The sequence below is a fragment of the Oncorhynchus gorbuscha genome, linkage group LG18 (assembly GCF_021184085.1).
Source record: "Oncorhynchus gorbuscha isolate QuinsamMale2020 ecotype Even-year linkage group LG18, OgorEven_v1.0, whole genome shotgun sequence".
Lineage (NCBI taxonomy): Eukaryota > Metazoa > Chordata > Actinopteri > Salmoniformes > Salmonidae > Oncorhynchus > Oncorhynchus gorbuscha.
Window position 1 is genome coordinate 52,398,424 of NC_060190.1, and position 23,478 is coordinate 52,421,901.

The 23,478-nt window shown below is 42.0% G+C and overlaps 3 protein-coding genes across 6 annotated transcripts in view; 2 read left to right on the plus strand and 1 right to left on the minus strand.

Moving 5' to 3' along the window:
- Positions 1-220: 220 nt before the first annotated feature.
- On the plus strand, positions 221-4,877 carry akr7a3 (aldo-keto reductase family 7, member A3 (aflatoxin aldehyde reductase)). Its single transcript, XM_046312134.1, has 7 exons — positions 221-575; positions 901-1,088; positions 1,207-1,311; positions 2,086-2,182; positions 3,721-3,820; positions 3,955-4,084; positions 4,433-4,877. The coding sequence occupies exons 1-7, from the start codon at positions 275-277 to the stop codon at positions 4,592-4,594; spliced, it is 1,083 nt and encodes a 360-aa protein (XP_046168090.1). The 5' UTR covers positions 221-274; the 3' UTR covers positions 4,595-4,877.
- Positions 4,878-5,006: 129 nt separating this feature from the next.
- Positions 5,007-7,083, minus strand: LOC124003647 (mRNA turnover protein 4 homolog). Its single transcript, XM_046312135.1, has 8 exons — positions 6,982-7,083; positions 6,640-6,698; positions 6,420-6,523; positions 6,137-6,218; positions 5,982-6,049; positions 5,689-5,840; positions 5,418-5,494; positions 5,007-5,317 (listed from the first exon to the last, which is right to left on the minus strand). Exons 1-8 carry the CDS (start codon positions 7,007-7,009, stop codon positions 5,177-5,179), a joined length of 711 nt encoding a protein of 236 aa, XP_046168091.1. The 5' UTR covers positions 7,010-7,083; the 3' UTR covers positions 5,007-5,176.
- A 5,628-nt stretch (positions 7,084-12,711) lies between these two features.
- The window catches only part of iffo2b (intermediate filament family orphan 2b), a 39,401-nt gene continuing 28,634 nt past the window's right edge, over positions 12,712-23,478 (plus strand). For all 4 annotated transcript variants that reach the window (XM_046311676.1, XM_046311677.1, XM_046311678.1 and 1 more), the window contains exon 1: positions 12,712-13,701. In XM_046311676.1, the coding sequence (XP_046167632.1) occupies positions 13,199-13,701 (503 nt within the window). In that variant the 5' untranslated portion in view covers positions 12,712-13,198. The remainder of the gene's footprint in view (positions 13,702-23,478) is intronic.

Sequence of the window (23,478 nt, forward strand, 5' to 3'; positions counted from 1 at the left end):
CATCTGGTTGAAATGAGAACTGCATTAGGGACCACGCTGTTCCTAGTGTAGGAATTCAAATTATTGATAGAAAGACTCCGAACCTGGAAATCATTGTCGAACGGAGGTAACTGAACTCTTCACTGTACTTCCTGCTCCAATGGGAACCCGACTGTTTGTGACAGTCGGGTTCCCATTTTACGTACACGAAAGCGTTTTGCAACTTTAACACACTCCCCTACTGTTAGCTTGCGCGTCATTTGCCCTGTGCTCAGCTGACACAACGCGGTTTATTATGCTTTTGGGAGCAAGAGTAGGCTTGTGTGTATTTCACCAAAGACTCGCTTCAGGATCCAAGTATTTACCGTTGATTGTTTATCATCATCGCAACATGTCTTCAACTGGATCAACACAATTGAAACGCCCGATTTCACTACTGGGATCGATGGCTTTTGGGGAGCGTGCTGACGCGGAGACAAGCACAAACATGGTGAAAGCCTACTTGGAGCGCGGCCATAATGATTTGGACACTGCCTTCATGTACACAGGCGGACAGGCAGAAACTATCATTGGGGGAATGAATCTACCCAAAACGGGTAACGAACACAGCTTTAATAGCCTACTGTCTAGTATACTAACATTGTAAACAAAAGTAACATTATAATCTGAGTATGCTATGTTGTAGCACTGCTGCAAGTGTTTTTATTTCACCAGATTCCATGCATACTAGTAGTAACAGTAACTGTAGTTACATCGGCGAGTGCATTAACAGGTCAATCATACTGGTGCATAAAGTGTACCCAGATAACAAACTACAATGTTACAAACCACTGCTACATTACCAGTATGACTTCTTACACATGTTCTATGACCCGATTGGATCTTATCAGCCATGTTTGTGTTTATTGCCTGTATCTACAGTGAGCATTGCCACCAAAGCCAACCCCTGGGAAGGAAAGACCCTGAAACCAGAGAGTGTGCGTTCTCAGCTGGACACTTCTCTGAAGAGACTGCGTACACAGTGTGTGGACCTCTTCTACCTCCATGCTCCAGACCATCAGAACCCCATCCAGGACACACTGCAGGCCTGCCATGAGCTCTACAAAGAGGTACTGATCCGGAGGGCAACTCTCCTCACACCCACCCCATAATACAGGCACCTGAAGCATATTTCACACCACCTGGCTCTTTTGTAGACATGTAATTTATTGCTATGTTGGTTTTCAGGGTAAATTTAAGGAGCTTGGCTTATCAAACTACGCTGCATGGGAAGTGGCTGAAATCTTTACCATCTGCCGACACAACAACTGGATTCTTCCCACTGTTTATCAGGTAACACACACAGGAAGTCTGCATCTGTCACATACCACACTGCCTTCATTCAAAATACATCATATTATTAAATAGTAACTCACTTCTAAATGCTGTTTATCCTTTTCTTTTTTGACACCACACTCCAAAAAGCAAGTTTTGTCTAATCATGATTATTGTCCAGTCGTGTGCTCCAGTGCTGCAAGAAAAGACCTAGTTAAGCTGCAGCTAGACCAGAACAGAGTGGCATGTCTTGCTCGTCATTGTAATCAGAGGGATGATATATATACTATGCATGCCAGTCTCTTTTGGCTAAGAGTCTAGGAGACTGACTGCATGACTTCTTTCCATAAGAAATGTTGTGTTGAAAAGCCCAAATTGTTTGCATAGTCAACTTACACACAGCTCTGACACACACACTTACCCCACCAGACACACCACCAGGGGTCTTTTCACAGTCCCCAAATCCAGAACAAATTCAAAAAAGCATAGTATTGTAGAGCCATTATTGCATGGAACTTCGTTCCATTTCATATTGCTCAAATAAACAGCAAACCTGGTTTCAAAAAACAGATAAAGCAACACCTCTCCCCTATTTGACCTAGATAGTTTGTATGTAGTGATATGTAGGCTACATTGTGCCTTAAAAAACTAGTTATATCCTTGAGCTGTTCTTGTCTATTAATGTTCTGAATTATGTCATGTTTCATGTGGACACCAGGAAGAGTAGCTGCTGATTTTGCAACAGCTAATGTGGATCCTAATAAAATACCAAATAACTGTGCCTTTCTGTAGGGAATGTACAATGCCACCACACGACAGGTGGAGACAGAACTGCTACCATGTCTGAGATACTACAGCATCAGATTCTATGCATACAACCCTCTAGCAGGTACTGTGCATCTAAACTCAGCAACAAAAAAGAAACGTCCCCTTTTCAGGACTCCGTCTTTCAAAGATAAGTCGTAAAAATCCAAATAACTATACATGTCTTCATTGTAAAGGGTTTAAACACACTGCTTGTTCTTTGAGCCATAAACAATTAATGAACATGCACCTGTGGAACTGTCGTTAAGACACTAACAGCTTACAGACTGTAGGCAATTAAGGTCACAGTTACGAAAACATAGAACACTAAAGAGGCCTTTCTACTGACTCTGAAAAAAAACAAGATGCCCAGGGTCCCTGCTCATCTGCTTGAATGTGCCTTAGGCATGCTGCAAGGAGGCATGAGGACTGCAGATGTGGCAATACATTGCAATGTCCATACTGTGAGATGCCTAAGACAGGATGGACTGTTGATCGTCGTCGCAGTGGCAGACCACGTGTAACAACACCTGCGCAGGATTGGTACAGCCGAACATCACATCTGCGGGACAGGTACAGGATGGCAACATCTGCCCAAGTTACACCAGGAACGCACAATCCCTCCATCAGTGCTCAGACTGTCCACAATAGGCTGATAGGCTGAACTGAGGGCATGTAGACCTGTTGTAAGGCAGGTCCTCACCGGCAACACTGTCGCCTATGGGCCCAAACCCACCATTGCTGGGCCAGAGACTGGCAAAAAGTGCTCTTCACTGACGAGTCATGGTTTTGTCTCACCCGGGGTGATGGTCGGATTTGCGTTTATCATCGAAGGAATGAGCGTTACACGAGGCCTGTATTCTGGAGCGGGATCGAATTGGCGGTGGAGGGTCCATCATGGTTTGGTGCGGTGTGTCACAGCATCATCGAACTGAGCTTGTTGTCATTGCATGCAATCTCAACGCTGTGCGTTACAGGGAAGACATCCTCCTCCCTCATGTGGTACCCTTCCTGCAGGTTCATCCTGACATGACCCTCCAGCATGACAATGCCACCAGCCATACTGCTCATTCTGTGCGTGATTTCCTGCAAGACAGGAATGTCAGTGTTCTGCAATGGCCAGCGAAGAGCCCGGATCTCAATCCCATTGAGCACATCTGGGACCTGTTAGATCGGAGGGTGAGGGCTAAGGCCATTTCCCCCCCAGAAATGTCTGGGAACTTGCAGGTGCCTTGGTGGAAGAGTTGGGTAACATCTCACAGCAAGAACTGGCAGATCTGGTGCAGTCCATGAGATGCACAGCAGTACTTAATGTAGCTGGTGGCCACACCAGATACTGACTGTTACTTTTGATTTTGACCCATTTGTTCAGGGACACATTATTCCATTTGTTAGTTACATCTGTGGAACTTGTTCAATTTATGTATGTTGTTGAATCTTGTGTTCATACAAATATTTACACGTTAAGTTTGCTGAAATTAAACGCAGTTGACAGCGTGAGGACGTTTCTTTGTTTTGCTGAGTTTATAACGCCTTTAAAATGGCAAGATTTTGAGGATCATAAAAAATCTGTCTAGTGTGAGAACATGGTTTAACATTCACTCTGTTCTTCTGTGCAACCAGGGGGCCTTCTCACAGGGAAGTACCATTATCAGGACAAAGAAGGCTCTCAGCCTTCAGGACGTTTCTTTGGTAACAACTGGGCTGGTGCTTACAGAGACAGGTGAGATAACAGAATAAAATGGTATAAAAACTAGTATGGTCACAGTAGTTACATTAAAAACATGATTTGTCCAAATGAGCTTAACACTAGATACAATTAAACATTACATTTGGATGATTTGTGTTGTGTGTCAGGTACTGGAAGGAGAGCCACTTCCAGGCGATAGACCTTGTTCAGAAGGCCATGGAGACAGCGTATGGCTCAAACAAACCCTCCATGACATCTGCTGCTCTACGCTGGATGTACCACCACTCCCACCTCAAGGTAACCGACCACATTCAATAATGAACAGGGTCAACTCACTATCAGCTAGGTCACTTTGGCTGCATTTACACAGGCAGCCTAATTCAGACCTTTTTCCAGTAATTGACTAATTCCACTAATCAGATCTTTTGCCAGAATTGGGCAAAAGATCAGAATTGGGCTGCCTGTAATAAGTTAATTACAAATCTTTTTTTCTCTCTTTACAATGTGAAAAGGAACATTTCACTCAATGTCAGCAGTACTATTTAAACCATCTTCATAAGTTGAATAAAAAAAGTGTGGTGTAATGTAGTGTTAATTGTTAACTGCTGTGCATCTTGTACCTGGGCTTTGTCTCCACTGTTCCAGGGTGATTTGGGAGATGGTGTAATCATTGGAATGTCCAGTATGGAACAGCTAGATCAAAACCTTTCTGCCTCTGAGGAGGGGCCTCTGGATGATCGTGTGGTGGAAGCATTCAAACATGCCTGGGACCTGGTGGCCCACGAGTGCCCCAATTACTTCCGCTAGATGGCTCAACAACCCTGGCTAGTCTAGAGCCCACATCTGATCGACTATATCCACTGACTGTTGCCTTTTTACCAAATGTGCCGTATACAGTTAGCTAATTAACATGTAGTGAGATGTAGGTTTTCAGATTGATGCTTTTAGCGAAATTACAAAAAAAGTGCCGATTTATGATTTTGGTCCTATTATATCACTTAATGTAAATTCAATGAATTGAGGGTAGTTGTGTTCAGGAAACTTTTTCTGGTGGCTGTCTTAACTTCAATAAACTGTGGAGCAATTGGGACAGTGTTTTTTTTCCCTTAATATCCGCCGTGGCGTTGCGATTTTACAGCCTAGCTTAAAGATATACTTTGCATTAACAATTCCAACTTTCTTTTGTGGGATGTTTTATAGGACACAACCCAGCATACTGTACGTTTGTACTGTTGTATTTGAGTTGACCAAAAATGTATATAGCACAAAAATGTATATACACAATTCCATGAGTAACATTGCAATTAGGAAACACTTTCAAGTAGTTTGTTTTGATGTCACCTAAAAAAAAAGCACAGTATTAGAAACAAGTCTGAGAAGTCCATTGCTCTATCCAGATTCATTCCCTTCTTCCTCATCGTTCTCCTGCATGGCCTCTTCCTCAGCTAGCTTCTCAAAGTCGCTCGTTTCAGAGTTCCACATGCACTGGATCTGCACTCTGAATTCAGCCATCTCAATCCCAAAGAGTTTCTATGTTATGGAAAATAGGTTCATTTGATTAGATAAGACATTTATCGGACCATCTAGCAAAATGTCTCAGGTGTAGACTGGGGGATGCTTTAGAACTCACCAGAATACGGGCCTGTTCAGGGGTTAGTGTGTCTCCCTCTTTGCACACTTCATGGTCTTTCAGTAGCGTCACCACTCCTACGACAAAACAATGGGGTATAAGCCAACAATTGCAACATGTATTCCTTCTCCTTTGAAATGAATCAAAATAAAACCTTGGGTTAGATCAGAAGTTTGTATCAGAAGCATAAAACGTTCATTTGAAACAAACAAAACAGGTCACAAGATGGAGGTTAGGGACATCCATTCATTAGACTTAGGAAAGCGTTCACCTTTCTTGAGTGCTGTGGGGAGTCCCAACTGTCTCAGCTGTGGCTCCATGGAGTGAGGGAACTGTTCCAGGGGTCCTTCATCAAGTGTTAAGGCCATCCCTGCCTTGTTTCCTGCTCGTGCAAAATCCATCTCTTTGAACTGGCTGAAATACCTGAAGAACATTTATCAAGAGAAAAACTTATGAAACTACCAGAGGACAAGGAATCAGCCTCAGCAATGGATCGTTGCAAAAAAGGACTCAAGCTAATGACTGTACATATTTAATGGAAACGCAAAATATTGATCTACTTACTCTTGCACCTCTTCTTTGGTTTTATTTGTGAATAACACACCCACTTCTCCTCTCAGAAACCTGCTGACCTACAAAATAAGCAGGCCGACATTAATTGAACCCCTTGCAGTGTCATTGTGCAATTTGACCCTCACTTTATCACAGATTTGACATACCTTGTGCAAATTGTCTTTGTACTCGCTTGTTGATCCTTTACCTATAGCGATCATCATCACTTTGTTTTTTCCAAAAAAGAATCTGAAAGTGAAGAAAAACCTTAGTCAAACTGGCTAGTCAGCTACATGTATTTATACTTATATTATTATTATATTATTATTATTATATTATTATTATTATTATTATATTATTTATACACATAAACACGTAGGTGTCTGACCACTTGATTTGTCTTAATAATGAAAACCAGGCTGCATAGACTATTGTGTTGAGTGTTCTTACCGACTGTGTTTCCAGGCTGTCCTGATGTCTTTCAATTTGTTGTTCCTCATGTTTGCCACAGAGAAGATGAACAGGTGCTTGTACATATCCACACATTTCCGCAACTATAAGGCCACGGACATACAGATACAGACTATTAGTCAAAGAGTTTTAGCTGGATATCATTGTGAGACAGGAAACAACAAGCTAACTAACTAATTGAATGGTGAGAAATAGTTACCTCTTCTATTAAGTTCTGTTTTGTTTCCAGACCCTTCTTGGCTGTTTTTGTTAGTGAAACTGAGAAGTGAAAACGGCACACAATAAGGGTTAATACCTACAGGACAACAAAAAATGGTCAGCAATAGCCATATTTGCAAACATAACCTGCTTGCTATTAGCTTATGGTGCTAGACGGTTAGAGTATGTAGTTAGCTAGCTAGCGGGCTCCTCTTTCACCTCTTGATGCAATACACCCCCTGCAGATGCTATAGTAGTGAACTGCTACCTCAAGTAATGCATTAATCCAAACTATACTCAATATACTCTTCATCTACTGGATGAATCTGACATAAAAACCTACTTTTCTTGTCCCTCTTTGACTTTGGCATGGTTATCGCGTTGTAGAACAAGACCTAGGGAGGAAAAAGACTCCACGTGTTTCTGTCTACTGAATATAGCTGTCCAAAATATGCCCGACAATAATTCACGATTCACTTGCATTTTATGAGATCATTTTCTGTCGCATCATTGAATTTAAATGAGATATTGAGTTTGATAATAGGAATACATGATTTAATCATCTGTATTAAACGTGTAGAAAAATGTGCTTTACAGACATGTCTCATTTCCCCCAGCAGATGGAACCCTGCAAACATAAGAGTGCACAAATAAGTGTATTAACAAGGCAATCATAATAAAGTCATTAGAACAGTATTGTGTGACAGAAATAAGGATTTCCTTCTTTATTCTATGGAGTTTTCTGTTGAGTGTCAATCATGTAGCTACATATTTGCATAATTAGCGTGCTGCAATAACAGCAACATTGACAGCAGTGTCCCTTGAGTGAGATGTCTGTGGCATGTGCATCTCTGAAATGTGATTCAATGTAGGATAGTTAATCAATGTGTACTGCTTTAACAAAAAAATGGATACAGTGATAGCCTGCCCGGTTTGTGTAATAATTCTCTATGCCAGATGAGTTTATGTGTTACGTTATCTGTGAACCTAAAGTGAGAAATGCAGTAGCAAGAGGTGAAATCCCACATAGACAAATTACAGCCATATCCACAAAGCGTCTCAGGGTAGGAGTGCTGATCCAGGTCAGGACCAGTTTTTCACTTTTAGATCATAATGAATATGAATACTTGGACAGATCCTATAATAGACCTAAGTGCGAATGTTGTTCATTTACTATACCTTAGCATGCAACAGCACAGTCCCCTCCAAGCTTATCACCAAGCTCATAACTCTGGAACTGAAAACCTCCCTCTGCAATTTCATATTGGACATCCTGACGGGCCGCCCCCAGTTGGTGAGAGTAGGCAACAACACATCCGCCATGCTGACCTCAACACAGGGGCCCCTCAGGGGAGTGTGCTCAGTCCCCTCCTGTCCTCCCTGTTCACCCATGACTGTTCACTGCTCACGACTCCAACACAATCATTAAGTTTGCTGGTGACATGATGGTGATAGGCCTGATCACCGGCGTCGATGACACAGTCTATAGGGAAGGGGTCAGTGACCTGGTAGTGTGGTGCCAGGACAACAACCTCACCCTTAACGTCAGCAAGACAAAGAAGCTGATCGTGGACTACAGAGAGCCGAGCAAACCCCCATCCACATCGATGGGCTGTGTGACTCATCACATACGCTGCTGCTACTGTTTATTATCTACTGTATCCTGTTGTCATTTTACCCCTTACTATATGCACATATCTACCTCAATTATCTCGTACCCCTGCGCATCTACTCGGTACTGGTACCCTGTGTATATACTCAAGTTATTGTTACTCATTGTGTATTTATTCCTTGTGTTATTAACTTTCTATTATTATTCTATTTTTCTTTCTGCGTTGTTGGGAAGCATATCACTGTTAGTCTACACTTGTTGGCTACGAAGCATGTGGCAAATGGCAAATAAAAATAGATTTGATAATGTATTAGCATTTGTGGTACAAATCACATTCAAGTTATGGGACCGATATTATAATTTTTCACACATCATGTCAAAATCATCTGAAAGTATCTAAATTGATTGTGAAGATCAAAAAAGTCACTTATAGAGGTTTTGAGCATGATGTGCGAAAAATGTTGTTCTCAGTCCCATGATTTGAATGGGATATGTGCCATAAATACTAAAACATTAGCATGTGAAAACAGTGCCAGCATGGATTGCTGTCATACCTTGTGCATAGACTGCTTAAAGGGTAAGGAAATCAAATTGGTAATTTTGTAATTTGAGTGAAATATCCCTTTTTTTTACTTGTATGTCTTATAATAACGTTTTGGTGCTTGAGTAGGCTACCAGTCCAGACAAAATATGAAATGTTTTTAGAAGATCCAGATGTCAGCTTTCTGTTTTACTCAGATTATTCAATTTTGTCAGGATTTGGCCAGGGTTGTTCCGGTTTTTGGTCACTAGATGCCCCCATTGTGCTTTTTGACCTTTTGTTTTCCCTTGATCCCCATTATTATTTGCACCTGTGCCTCGTTTCCCCTGATTGTATTCAAACCCTTAGTTTTCCTCAGTTCTTTGCTCTGTGTTTGTATGTTAGCACCCAGCCCTAGTATTCTGTGAACTCTTGTTGATCCCGGTGGACTCTCTTGTGGAATTCTGTTTTTTGTTCTTGTTTATTTATTTTTTGAGTATCTTTTGAGGCTTTTTATGCTATACCTACCACTTTGTGGATTTACCTTTTTTGTCTTGGAGGATTACCTTTGTTCTTGTGGAATTCCTTTTGAGGTTGTGGAGTTACATATTTTCCTGAAGGACTTCACTTTTTACTTCATTAAATACACCGTCTCAAGTACTGCTGTGTCTGCCTCATCTTCTGGGTTCTGCCGACTATTCGTGGCTCAGTTGGTTAAGTGACTGTTTCTCACTCCGGAGACCCGGGTTCGTAACCGGGTCCTGACAAATTTCAGTTGTAATCATCATTATACTGTGAAAAGATGAATAAAGGCTGCTGTCTTTGTCTCACACATATATTTGGCAGACTTTGACCCTCTATAGATGGGAATCATGTTCAAGGGAAGCTTTAAAATATCACAATGCATTCCCTCTCCGTCATGTATTGTTCAAGGGGAAATAATATATGATGGGTGTAGTAAGTTATAGATTCCTTCTATATAAAAATACATGTAAAATCTAAATCAAATAAAATTGTATTTGTCACGCTTCGTAAAACAACAGGGGTAGACTAACAGTGAAATGCTTACTTACGGGTCCTTTTCCAACAATGCAGAGTTAAAGATAAAAAATAGAAAATAGAAAATATAAATAGTGACACTAGGAAGAAATCCACAGTGAAAAACGAATAACAATAACGAGTAAGAATCAAATGGTTATAAACAGGGAGTACTACAGTAGTACCAAGTCGATATGCAAGGGTACGAGGTAATTAAGGTAGCTATGTGCATATAGCTAGGGGTAAAGTGACTAGGCAACAGTTTTATTTGTATTTTTTATTTATTTTACCTTTATTTAACTAGGCAAGTCAGTTAAGAACAAATTCTTATTTTCAATGATGGCCTAGGAACAGTGGGTTAACTGCCTTGTTCAGGGGCAGAATGACAGATTTGTAACTTGTCAGCTTGGGGATTCAATCTTGCAACCTTTCCGTTACTAGTCCAACACTAACCGCCCAAAGCTCTAACTGTCTAACACTCTAACCACTAGTCTACCTGCCGCCCCTAACTGTATACAGTATAGATGATAAACAGCTGTAGCAGCAGCATGTGGAGCAGTAGCAGCACATGTGGAGAGTGTTAAAGTGTGTGTGTGAGTGTGTGTGTCTGCATATCCAAGACCTGGCATTTGGGGTGTAGTGATATACCCAATGGGCTTGACGGTTCTCTTCTCATCACTCATCTTGAAAAAACGTATACCAAAAACTTGGAAATCAATCAATCTGCCATGATTAACACAAACAATAAATTATATTATTTATTATTTAAAAGGAAATAGCATGGGCAACTGAGAAAAACAAATTGGTACAATTTAAGGCCAAGTGGGGGTATGATATTTGGGTTATGATATTTATGCATCTGTAACTTTCTCACTCATCATTATTCACGATTCATTCAGCACAATCCATAATCATGGTAGCATCCACATTAATTAGGAACATTAATTTCTTATTGACACTAAAAATTACTCTAAAATACAATACATTATTTACCATTAATTTATTTTGGCCACCAAATCATCTGAAACACAACCAGTGAATTTGTCCCAATAATTCTGGTCCACTAAAATGGGGGGCTATGTATAGAAATGTTGTAAACTTTAAACGGTTCACCCAATATGGATGAAAATAGCCTCAAATTAAAGCTGACAGTCTGCACTTTAACCTCATAATCATTGAACCACTTCAAATCCAAAGTGCTGGAGTACAGAGCCAAAACAACAACAAAAATGATCACTGTCCCAATACTTTTGGAGCTCATTGTATTTAGCAGCCTTGCATTGCAGTCTTATTGCTTGAGGGTAGAAGCTGTTCAGAGTCCTGTTGGTTCCAGACTTGGTGCACTGGTATCGCTTGCCATGGGGTTGCAGAGAGAACAGTCTATGGCTTGGGTGGTTGGAGTCTTTGACAACTTGTTGGGCCTTCCTCTGACCACCTGGTATAGTGGTCCTGGACGACAAGGAGCTCGACCCCAGTGATGTACTAGGCCGTACTCACCACCCTCTCTAGCGCCTTACGGTCAGGTGCAATGCAGTTGCTGTACCAAGCAGTAATGCAGCCAGTCAAGTTAATGGTGCAGCAGTATAACTTTTTGAGGATCTGAGGGCCCATGCCAAATCTTTTCAGCCTCCTGAGGGGGAAGAGGCGCTGTCGTGCCCTCTTCACATTTATGTGGGTGTAGTGATGTAGACACCGAGGACCTGCTCCACTAGTGATCAGTCCTACCACTGTCATGTCATCAGAAAACTTCATGTGTTGGAGTTGTGCATGGCCACGCAGTCATGGGTAAACAGGGAGTACAGGAGGGGAGTAAGCACACATCTATGAGGTGCCCCCATGTTGATGGTCAGCGTGGAGGATGTTTTGTTGCCCACACTCTCCACCTGGCGGTGGCCCGTCAGGGCATCCAAGATCCAGTTGCAGAGGAAGGTGTTCAGTCACAGGGCCCTGAGTTTGGTGATGAGCTTGGACGGGACTATGGTGTTGAATGCTGAGCTACAGTCAATCAACAGAATTCTTACATAGGTATTCTTATTGTCCAGGTGGGTGAGGGCAGTGTGGAGTTCATTAGAGATCTGTGGATCTGTTGCGGTGGTATGCGAATTGGAGTGGATCTAGGGTGTCTGGGATGATTGTGTTGATCTGAGCCATGACCAGCCTTTCAAAGCATTTCATTGCTATTGATGTGAGTGCTATGGGGCGATAGTCATTTAGGCAGGTTACCTTGGCATTCTTGGGCATGGGGACTATGGTGGTCTGCTTGAAAAAAGTTGATATTACAGACCAGGTCAGGGATAGGTTGAAAATGTCAGTGAAGACACTTGCCAGCTGGCCAGTGCATGCTCTGAGTACACTTCCTGGTACTCTGTCTGCAAATATTAGAGTCCTGGTATACAGTCTGCGAATATTAACCTGTTTAATTAAAGGTCTTACTCACATTGTCTATGGAAAGCAGATCACACAGTCATCCGGAACAACTAGTGCTCTCAAATACACCAAACTTTATGGATTTTATCATTTGATGGCCATCTATCACGCTGTCATCTTTTTTAAAGGTGATATTGTTTTGCTTCATTTTAAGGTTGAACAATTTGTGTTTTGTGCAGAGGTTGACTGGGAGCTCTGAAGCCCAAAATGCAGAAATATGAGGGAAAATACAGTTCCCCAAAATGTGATGAAGGACAAATTATCCCTAGAATTAGACTAAGCTACCTTGAACAAAAACGGTAGCCTAGTCTAATTCATTACATTTTAGGGAACTGTATTTTCCAGAATTTTCTGCACTTCGGGCTTTATTATTTATTTTTGTACTGTAAGCGCGTGAGTTTGTTTTTGCTCGTGAGGGGGCGTGACAGAGAATGGGAGGGGCGATGCATACGTTGCCCAGTTGAGCAGCTTGAAACATGATCCAGCGGCGCCTCGACGAGGCAGGGCTATAGACCAGAAGCATAGTGTTTTCACACCGCGGTAGCATAGTTCGGAGAGATACGTGAATAGGAGCGAAGAGAGAGAGAGTGAGAGAGAGTAGTGTAGAGAGAATGGGAAAGGGAGTAACTGGGAGCATTCAGCATCTGACAAATCAAAGGCACGGTGTCTCATATTCCTGCGTATAGCAGAGGAGGATGGAGCGTTGCTGGTTGAGCGGATAAGATCTGTTTGTGGATACCATTGTGTTTTTCTTCGCACCAATAGGAACATGTGTTTTCTGGAGGTTTGAGGAAAGCGATGGTTGCATCACCTTCAACTGCGCTGTCAATCTCATTTCAAAGAGCCACATCATAAGAAACTCCGTGGGGAACTGGCCTTTTGGAGGATATGCAGAAATAGGATCGGCTTGGTTGTTAAATTATTTTAGCAAACCAAGCATTAAAACCAGCGGTTATCAGTTTTATGTATACCAGTATGATGAACTCTTTTTTTGATACTTCGCCTGCTGCTATGATCGATACAGTTCCTGTCAGCCGTATGTCCACTTCTGGGTCGGGCGCGGTAACCAGTGCTCTGCGAAATGATTTGGGGTCCAATATCCATGTACTGAAGACTCTGAACCTGCGGTTTCGCTGTTTTCTTGCTAAGGTTCATGAACTAGAGCGGAGAAACAAATTATTAGAGAACCAACTGCAGCAAGCCTTGGAACAACAACGATACCAAGTATACACACGTGAAGTAGCTGTCCAAACCGACTCTACTGAATCCCGACTACCTGGTACCATTTGGAGTTTCACGCACGTGAGGAGACAGGGCGAGCGCTATGAGACTCTCCAGGGGCCCGGTGTGTCCTGGAATCACCCGGACGGCGTTGGGGTCCAAATCGATACCATCACACCAGAAATAAGAGCTCTGTATAATGTTTTGGCTAAAGTCAAGCGAGAGAGAGACGAATACAGGAGAAGGTAAGTACCAACAAACTACTGCATTCAGACAGTGACATCAGTGCGCATTTCCCATTGCAGCAGTTTTAGGCCTGACTGGAGCAGCAGCATCAGTCTACACTTTATTGCTGCATTTCATTCTAATTGGATGGTAATAATATATCCTGATTATTTGTCACCAGATAGGAATGAATGAAATGCGTCATTGGTAGTTTAATATAAAGAAACTGCAACTCTGATTCATTGTATATTTTGCTAGCCAAGCAGCAAGGGTATTGCAACGCTTGCCAAAACCATGCGATTGCGCGATACCCTCTAGACTTAAGTTTAGTTTTCACTCCAGGCAGATTTGTTAACTTTGTACATAATTGTTTAATTTTCACTCTACTAGGTCGGCAGGCGTTTTCCCCAACCCAGTACTAACACACCCGTTTGAAATAATGAACTAATCATCCTCCATGATTGGCTGAATCAGGTTTGTTACTGCTGGGCTGGACTCTGTACCTCCCTGGGACCAAAGTTAGGTACCCGAGAGCCGTCATTCATCTGTTCCTGCTGGGTGTTTTGTTGTTTGACACTGTGTCAAGTATAGGCTGGTTACATTCAATCCTATGGAATAGTAGAGATGAACCATTGTTTGAAATCTTCACTGACCAGTGACCAATGAGCAGTTATGTGGCTTCTAGGCCCGAAGGTGTTGTTATCATGGTGGGATGATAGAAATAAGAAAGAATATAGCTAAAAGCCGCCAGATATTATACAATACAGGTTGTTTGCAGTGTCTCACGTTGGTACAGTAATACATGTAGCGAGGATGCTGAAACTAGAGGCTATGTCCGATGGAAAATGGTGGGGAAAATCAAATTTTATTGGTCGCATACACATATTTAGCAGATGTTATTGCGGATGTAGCGAAATGCTTGTGTTCCTAGCTCCAACAGTGCAGTAGTATATAACAATTCACGACAATACACACACATGTAAAATAATGGATTTAAGAAATATATAAATATTAGATTGAGCAATGTCGGTGTGGCATTGACTAAAATACAGTAGAATAGAATACAGTATATACATATGAGATGAGTAAAGCAGAATGTAAACATTATTCAAGTGGCCAGTGATTCCAAGTCGATGTATATAGGGCAGCAGCCTCTGGTGCAGGGTTGTGTAAATTGGTGGAAGCCGGCTAGTGATGGCTATTTAACAGTCTGATGACCTTGAGATAGCAGCTGTTTTTCAGTCTCTCGGTCCCAGTTTTGATGCACCTGTACTGACCTCGCCTTCTGGATGATAGCGGGTGAACAGGCCGTGGCTCTGGTGGTTGATGTCCTTGATGATCTTTTTGACCGTCCTGGAGGGCAAGGTAGTTTGGCCAGACCACACCACCCTCTGGAGAGCCCTGCGGTTGCGGGCAGTGCAGTTGCCGTACCAGTCGGTGATATAGCCCGACAGGATCCTCTCAATTGTGCATTTGTAAAAGTTTGTGAGGGTTTTAGGAGCCAAGCCAAATTTCCTCAGCCTCCTGAGATTGAAGAGGCGTTGTTGCGCCTTCTTCACCACACTGTCTGTGTGGGTGGACCTTTTCAGATTGTCAGTGATGTGTACACCAAGGACCTTGAAGCTGTCCACCTTCTCCACTGCTGTCCCGTCGATGGGGATAGGGGCGTGCTCCTCTGCTGTTTCCTGATGTCCACGATCGGCTTCTCTGTTTTGTTGATGTTGAGTGAGAGGTTATTTTCCTGGCACCACTCTCCCAGGGCCCTCACCTCCTCCCTGTAGGCTGTCTCGTCATTGTTGGTAATCAGGCCTACTACTGTTGTGTCGTCTGCAAACTTGATGATTGAGTTGGAGGCGTGCATGGCCACGCAGTCATGGGTGAACAGGGAATGTAGGAGGGGACTGAGCATGTACCCTTGTGGGGCTCCTGTGTTGAGGATTAGCAAAGTGGAGGTGTTGTTTCTTACCTTCACCACCTGGGGGTGGCCCATCATGAAGTCTAGGACCCAGTTGCACAGGGTGGGGATCAGACCCAGGGCCCCAAGCTTAATGATGAGCTTGGAGGGTGCTTGGAGGGTACTATGGTGTTGAATGCTGAGCTATAGTCAATGAACAGCATTCTTTTTTATTTTTTATTTTACCCCTTTTTTCTCCCCAATTTCGTGGTATCTAATTGTTGTAGTAGCTACTATCTTGTCTCATCACTACAACTCCCGTACGGGCTCGGGAGAGACGAAGGTTGAAAGTCATGCGTCCTCCGATACACAACCCAGCCAGCCGTACTGCTTCTTAACACAGCGCGCATCCAACCCGGAAGCCAGCCGCACCAATGTGTCGGAGGCTACACCGTGCACCTGGCAACCTTGGTTAGCGCGCACTGCGCCCGGCCCGCCACAGGAGTCGCTGGTGCGTGATGAGACAAGGACATCCCTACCGACCCAGCCCTCCCTAACCCGGATGACGCTAGTCGTGGTCAGATTTGCCAAAGGGAAGGTGGGGCAGGGCCTTGTAGGCTTTTTGAAAACTTGAGTAGCAGTGGTCCAATGTTTTTCCATAGCGAGTACTACAGTCAATGTGTTGGTAGAACATTGGTAGCATTTTCTTAAACTTTGCACTGCATTTGAATTTCACACTGTCATTGCAATTACAAACCTGATTACACTGTCTTAATTAGAGGTCGACCGATTATGATTTTTCAATGCCGATACCGATTATTGGAGCACAAAAAAAGCCGATACCGATTAATCGGCCGTTTTTTGAGTGTGTGTGTGTGTGTGTGTGTGTGTGTGTGTGTGTGTGTGTGTGTGTGTGTGTGTGTGTGTGTGTGTGTGTGTGTGTGTGTGTGTGTGTGTGTGTGTGTGTGTGTGTGTGTGTGTGTGTGTGTGTGTGTGTGTGTGTGTATATATATATATGGGCTTTTGGATGGGTGTTCTTAAGGTGATTCCACAGGTTGGTGGTATTTTCTTATTTAGCCGTTGCTGACCCCATGCTTACATCTTTATCACAAATAAGACACCTTGCTTTCCCTGATGCCAATTCCATGTAATAGTCCCACACTGGTGCTCTGCTTTTCTCTGCCATCTGTAAAACACACACAGCTCTGAAGTGACAATGATACTGAAGAGTCTGCTTAGGAGACAAATACTCTCAACTGTTTGAATAAAGATAGAGTTTAAGTTACCTGTGATGAATGTTGAAAACAAAAATGTAATTTCTATATGCAGGAAATTTTATTTTAATCATGGACATGGTAAGAATTGACTACTAAAGTGCGAGTCATAATTCCCATGACACCTTGCAAAATCTGAAAAGTGGTTCATTCATTTATTCCATAGGATATTTTTAGTTTCACTTAAAATAAGGTCTGTGTTTCGTGTAGGCTTACACCACCTTGCCAATTTTATAACTGTAGATATCCATAGGACAAGGTAACTCTGATCAATATTGGCTAAATATAAGTGAAGATAAAAGAAATTGTAGAGTGCATTTATGAAAATATTTTGACAAACGTTACCTTATCCTATTGAGATTTACACGGGTATCAAAACGCTGAGGTGGTTTAAGCACGAAGCATAGACCTTATTTGAAGTAGATCAAGACATTCTCTATGGAAGACATGAACGGTAAAGTAACAAAGGAACCCCTTTCAAGTTCAGCCGCAAGTTATTACAGGAATTATAACGCATCGACTATTTCTCTCTAAACCATATACCTTTGACTATTACGAGCCTGCTGCTGCCTACCACCCCTCAGTCAGACTGCTCTATCAAATATCAAATCATAGACTTAACTATAATAAACATACAGAAATATGAGCCTTAGGTCAAATCCGGAAACTTTCACCTCGAAAACAAAACCTTTATTCCGTTCCGTGTTTTATCTAACGGGTGGCATCCATGAGTCTAAATATTCCTGTTACATTGCAGAACCTTCAATGTTATGTCATAATTACGTAAAATTCTGGCAAATTAGTTTGCAAAGAGCCAGGCGGCCCAAACTGTTGCATATACCCTGACTCTACGTGCAATGAAAGCAAGAGAAGTGACACAATTTCACTTGGTTAATATTGCCTGCTAACCTGGATTTCTTTTAGCTAAATATGCAGGTTTAAAAATCTATACTTGTGTATTGATTTTATGAAAGGCATTGATGTTTATGGTTAAGTACACATTGGAGCAACGACAGTCGTTGATTGTTTTTATGAGATTAATGCTATCCAGCACCTTACCTTGGCTTACTGCATTCACGTAACAGGCAGGCTCCTCGTGAGGCAGTTGGTTAGAGCATGGACAAATGTATTATTAGCAGCTCGTTATGTTTATTTTAATATCGAGGAATATTTCACTTTCTCTGGTCATAGGAACATGAATTTGTGCTTGAGGCAGATGTGGTGGTCCTCGAGTTTCGCCATCAGGTGGAAGGTTGTTTTTAAATGTCTCATATCTCGCAGGCAGTCACACTGTAGGCTAACTGACGTCTCCAGCGGCTCGAGTGCCCTTGTTGCCACGGTAACCTCCTGCCCTTAATGGGGCTGCTGAACATTTGTCTCACAAAAATGAAATTCAATTGAGCAATAGACCCAGGGGGCGCAACTGGTGTTAGAAGTGGGGGGTGGGGAGGCATGGCCCCATGGCCCTTCTAGCTGTCTCTATTTAGAACAACAAAAAGTAAGCAAAAACGCCCACAGTCATCAAGCTAGGTAAGAGATCATTATTAAATATGCTTAATTAATAAGACTGAACTAGATCAATGATAATTCAATAATCTATATTGTGTTGCAACTTTAACCAATAACCTAACAAATGATCAACTCTTACAAATAAAATACAAAGACTTACCTTTTGATTGACTTTATTAAGACATCCTCAATATCAAATTTCAGCCAGTCCGCCCAGCCAGCCCGTGCAGTTTGCATGTCCAACCCCCACCAATCTAGTCAATAACTCAACACTCTCCCCAACACAACTTCCTTCAAATATTATTTTACATTTCTCATGGGAAAGGTTTGGAAAGCAAAAGTTTCATAAAAACACATACTCCTACACATTAATACACAGAAACTGTACGTCCTCCATATAATTCATATCATAGGCCTAATAGTACTGTAGAGCTCTTTTTTAGTCTCCAGGATCAGCATATTTTTTAAAACTGGGAGAAGGGAGAATCTGCAGACATGCTGAGATAAAAGAACATACTTGTTGCCATAATTCAGCCAGCCTTCACAAGACCATAACATATGCAAATTTGTGTTTTACACCTCCAGCAGAATAATACAATTTCTGGGTGCATTATATTTTCTCACTGGCATATAGTGTAAGTTCTATGGATGGTCTTAAACTGCAGTAATTTATGTATGTGCTTATATGAACATGCCTGGGAATTCTAACATATCTGAATCCATTCCATCAATTTTGTTTGGCATTTTTTTGTGTCATTGGGAAAAGCCTCTATTAACCCTTGATACTGTTTGGAAATCAACTTTAGAAGGTTGTCAGACTGCCTTAAAATAGTTTGATCTTTGAAGCTTCTTGCTTGTCCAGTGTTTGCTGCACTGAGAGAATAAAGTGTTGTATCTGTGTAAGTTCACATCTGTACCGATACACGGGTCTTCTCTGGCTGCCTAATCCTGATGAGACCTAGGTCACCATCTGATCCTGCTCAAATGAGGCATAACAAAGAATTACCTTGGTGTACATTTATGCATTATAGTATCCAAGAATAAAATCAATGGTTCAGTAATTGAAGTAAAAATTATTCCCAGATCCCAGACTTTAGCCTACCCATCGACTCAAGATGGAATGTCACCATCTGATCCTGCTAAGACATGATGAGCATAGTGTAGTGTACTGACTGTGCACCATGACAGTGAAGCCTGTAGAGCTGTTTATACCGTGTCAGTGTGAAAAGTAGGAAATAAGATGGGGAAACTGACAGATCAATAACGTTACATTGTTTTCCTGACTAATAAAACTTGTATTGCGCTGAAAAAACATCAGAATATCAGTCTTCAATCGCTTTGCCGCTGGTTTCATCGGTTGATTCCGGTATAGCGTGATTGAGGCAAAAATAATAGCAAAGGTGAGCTAAATGGTTAACGTTAGCCAACTTTTGGCTAGCTCTAACTAATGGTACATCATTAAATTTACTTCTGTTGAAACGGGACAAATCAAAGGCTACAATACATTTCCATATACACAACAGATGTTAGATACTGCTACCTGACAGATAGCTAGCTAACACTGAACTGGCTGTGCTAGCTACTAGCTAGCTAACTAGCTGGTAGTAGTTCATTCACTTCAGTCGAGAGGGGATGAAACATTACCTAACATAACATGTCAGTTACACTATTAGCTCAGCACTGGGAATATATATACAGTGCCTTGCGAAAGTATTCGGCCCCCTTGAACTTTGTGACCTTTTGCCACATTTCAGGCTTCAAACATAAAGATATAAAACTGTATTTTCTTGTGAAGAATCAACAACAAGTGGGACACAATCATGAAGTGGAACGACATTTATTGGATATTTCAAACCTTTTTAACAAATCAAAAACTGAAAAATTGGGCGTGCAAAATTATTCAGCCCCCTTAAGTTAATACTTTGTAGCGCCACCTTTTGCTGCGATTACAGCTGTAAGTCGCTTGGGGTATGTCTCTATCAGTTTTGCACATCGAGAGACTGAAATGTTTTCCCATTCCTCCTTGCAAAACAGCTCGAGCTCAGTGATGTTGGATGGAGAGCATTTGTGAACAGCAGTTTTCAGTTCTTTCCACAGATTCCGATTGGATTCAGGTCTGGACTTTGACTTGGACATTCTAACACCTGGATATGTTTATTTTTTAACCATTCCATTGTAGATCTTGCTTTATGTTTTGGATCATTGTCTTGTTGGAAGACAAATCTCCATCCCAGTCTCAGGTCTTTTGCAGACTCCATCAGGTTTTCTTCCAGAATGGTCCTGTATTTGGCTCCATCCATCTTCCCATCAATTTTAACCATCTTCCCTGTCCCTGCTGAAGAAAAGCAGGCCCAAACCATGATGCTGCCACCACCATGTTTGACAGTGGGGATGGTGTGTTCAGGGTGATGAGCTGTGTTGCTTTTACGCCAAACATAACGTTTCAATTTTGGTTTCATCTGACCAGAGCACCTTCTTCCACATGTTTGGTGTGTCTCCCAGGTGGCTTGTGGCAAACTTTAAACGATACTTTTTATGGATATCTTTAAGAAATGGCTTTCTTCTTGCCACTCTTCCATAAAGGCCAGATTTGTGCAATATACGACTGATTGTTGTCCTATGGACAGAGTCTCCCACCTCAGCTGTAGATCTCTGCAGTTCATCCAGAGTGATCATGGGCCTCTTGGCTGCATCTCTGATCAGTCTTCTCCTTGTATGAGCTGAAAGTTTAGAGGGATGGCCAGGTCTTGGTAGATTTGCAGTGGTCTGATACTCCTTCCATTTCAATATTATCGCTTGCACAGTGCTCCTTGGGATGTTTAAAGCTTGGGAAATCTTTTTGTATCCAAATCCGGCTTTAAACTTTTTCACAACAGTATCTCGGACCTGCCTGTTGTGTTCCTTGTTCTTCATGATGCTCTCTGCGCTTTTAACGGACCTCTGACACTATCACAGTGCAGGTGCATTTATACGGAGACTTGATTACACACAGGTGGATTGTATTTATCATCATTAGTCATTTAGGTCAACATTGGATCATTCAGAGATCCTCACTGAACCTCTGGAGAGAGTTTGCTGCACTGAAAGTAAAGGGGCTGAATACATTTGCACGCCCAATTTTTCAGTTTTTGATTTGTTAAAAAAGTTTGAAATATCCAATAAATGTCGTTCCACTTCATGATTGTGTCCCACTTGTTGTTGATTCTTCACAAAAAATACAGTTTTATATCTTTGTTTGAAGCCTGAAATGTGGCAAAAGGTCGCAAAGTTCAAGGGGGCCGTATACTTTCGCAAGGCACTATATATATATTTTTTTTTTGTTTGTTGTTGCTGTCAAACAGCAGTTAACTTGCCATTGAGATCAGTCAGGTAAAGAGTAGCCAGTTTCTGCTCTGCTTGCTTTACAACTCATAGAAAATGTGCAACACAGACAGCAGCTGCCTCTGTTCATCTCTCCTGTGCTGGTCCTATACACCAGCCTTTCAGCAGCTTTGCCTTCACACAGCCTGTCTGCATGCTCTGTGGTGTGTGGTCCTATACACCAGCCTTTCAGCAGCTTTGCCTTCACACAGCCTGTCTGCATGCTCTGTGGTGTGTGTGCCGTCCTAAATCCAGCCGGCATGGTCCTAAAGCACACTGGTGCCGTGTTTTGTATCACAGTGCAATGATAAAACTGGGGGGAACAAAAATACAATTTCAGAATGGGGGGGTGGGTCACCATTTTCCCCGTCCCCAGTGAAAGTTGCGCCCCTGAGTATATCACATCACTTCTTACTAGTAATAGATGTATTGTTTTAGAATCATTACAAAGCATGGTCATCCATTTTTTGTTTTTGGTGTAATTATGGCGTACAAATATTTTGGCTGGTAAAAGATCTGAGTGGCTGGTAGATTTTTAAATCTACCTGCCACATTGGCTGGTGGACCAACAAATTAGTTTCAGGCCCTGAACTGATCTATTTTGTTATCCAAGCTTGAGTTTTGAAATATAATATGCTATCCATAATATCCAATATGCTGTGATAATGCATTCGGCCTGCCTACTGCACAAACTTCATTCCTACAGAACTGTTTTTATTAGGTTATAATGTTTTACATTTAAGTTGTTTTAAATGTTTTTTATCTGAGTGGTAGATCTCGCCTCATAAAAGGTTGGTCACCACTGTCCCAGAGGATTCCCTGCAGCATGCCTGGCCCAGGTCACTATTGGCCAGCTTGGCTGACTACTGCAGGGACCCTGTCAACCACCTCTGTTGCCCCATGATTCAACCAGGGAAGAATTCCGTAAGACCCTAACTGAACCAAGAGTTTGGCTATGGGACAGACTCGCTTCCATGCCCCCATACGGACTCAAACTGATGAAGTCATGAACTGTGTTTAGCAATCTTACTTTGGATGGTGATTTAAATACTAAAGTAGCCCATTTGAAACTCTGCTGCAAATGACCGACAAGGCATGGAACAATCTCGCAAAGCCCTGTTCATATTATTTGTAAATACCAGCTCCTTGTACTTTAGACATTTCTGCAGTTAAGGTAAAAAAGGCCATGCCTAATGCTTCCATTGCTAAATCAGGGAGTCAGTAGCTGTCAGTTGAGGGGCCAGATATATAACCCTGTTAAAACCACTCGTAGAGTCATACCTTTAACTGCTAGGCTTCAGACACTATTGATATTCATAAATGCACTTCAGCTAATAGCCCTCAAATAAAATAGCAATTCATTCTGAAAGGCAAGATTGCATTTCCTGCTGTTCCTTAATGAATGGACGGAACATTCAGGCATGATAACAACTCAACTGAGTAGGATAGTCTGTCAAAAGACTGGCCTACAGCTTACTAACTGTTATAACCCTGTTATAACTTGTAAATAAGACTTACATTCTCAACTGGAAAATCTCATGCAGAAAACCAGACATTGGTGATGTCATTTCATGGGTCAGTGACTACATGCATGACAGACTTTCTGGGTTACTATACTGTAGAGAAGCAGTTAATACTATTACCGTGACAAAAATTCCAGATTGTCTGCATAATCAAATAACATTCAGCTCAGACATCCATACATACCCCACAAGACAGGCCACCAGGGGTCTCTTCACAGTCCCCAAGTCCAAAACAAA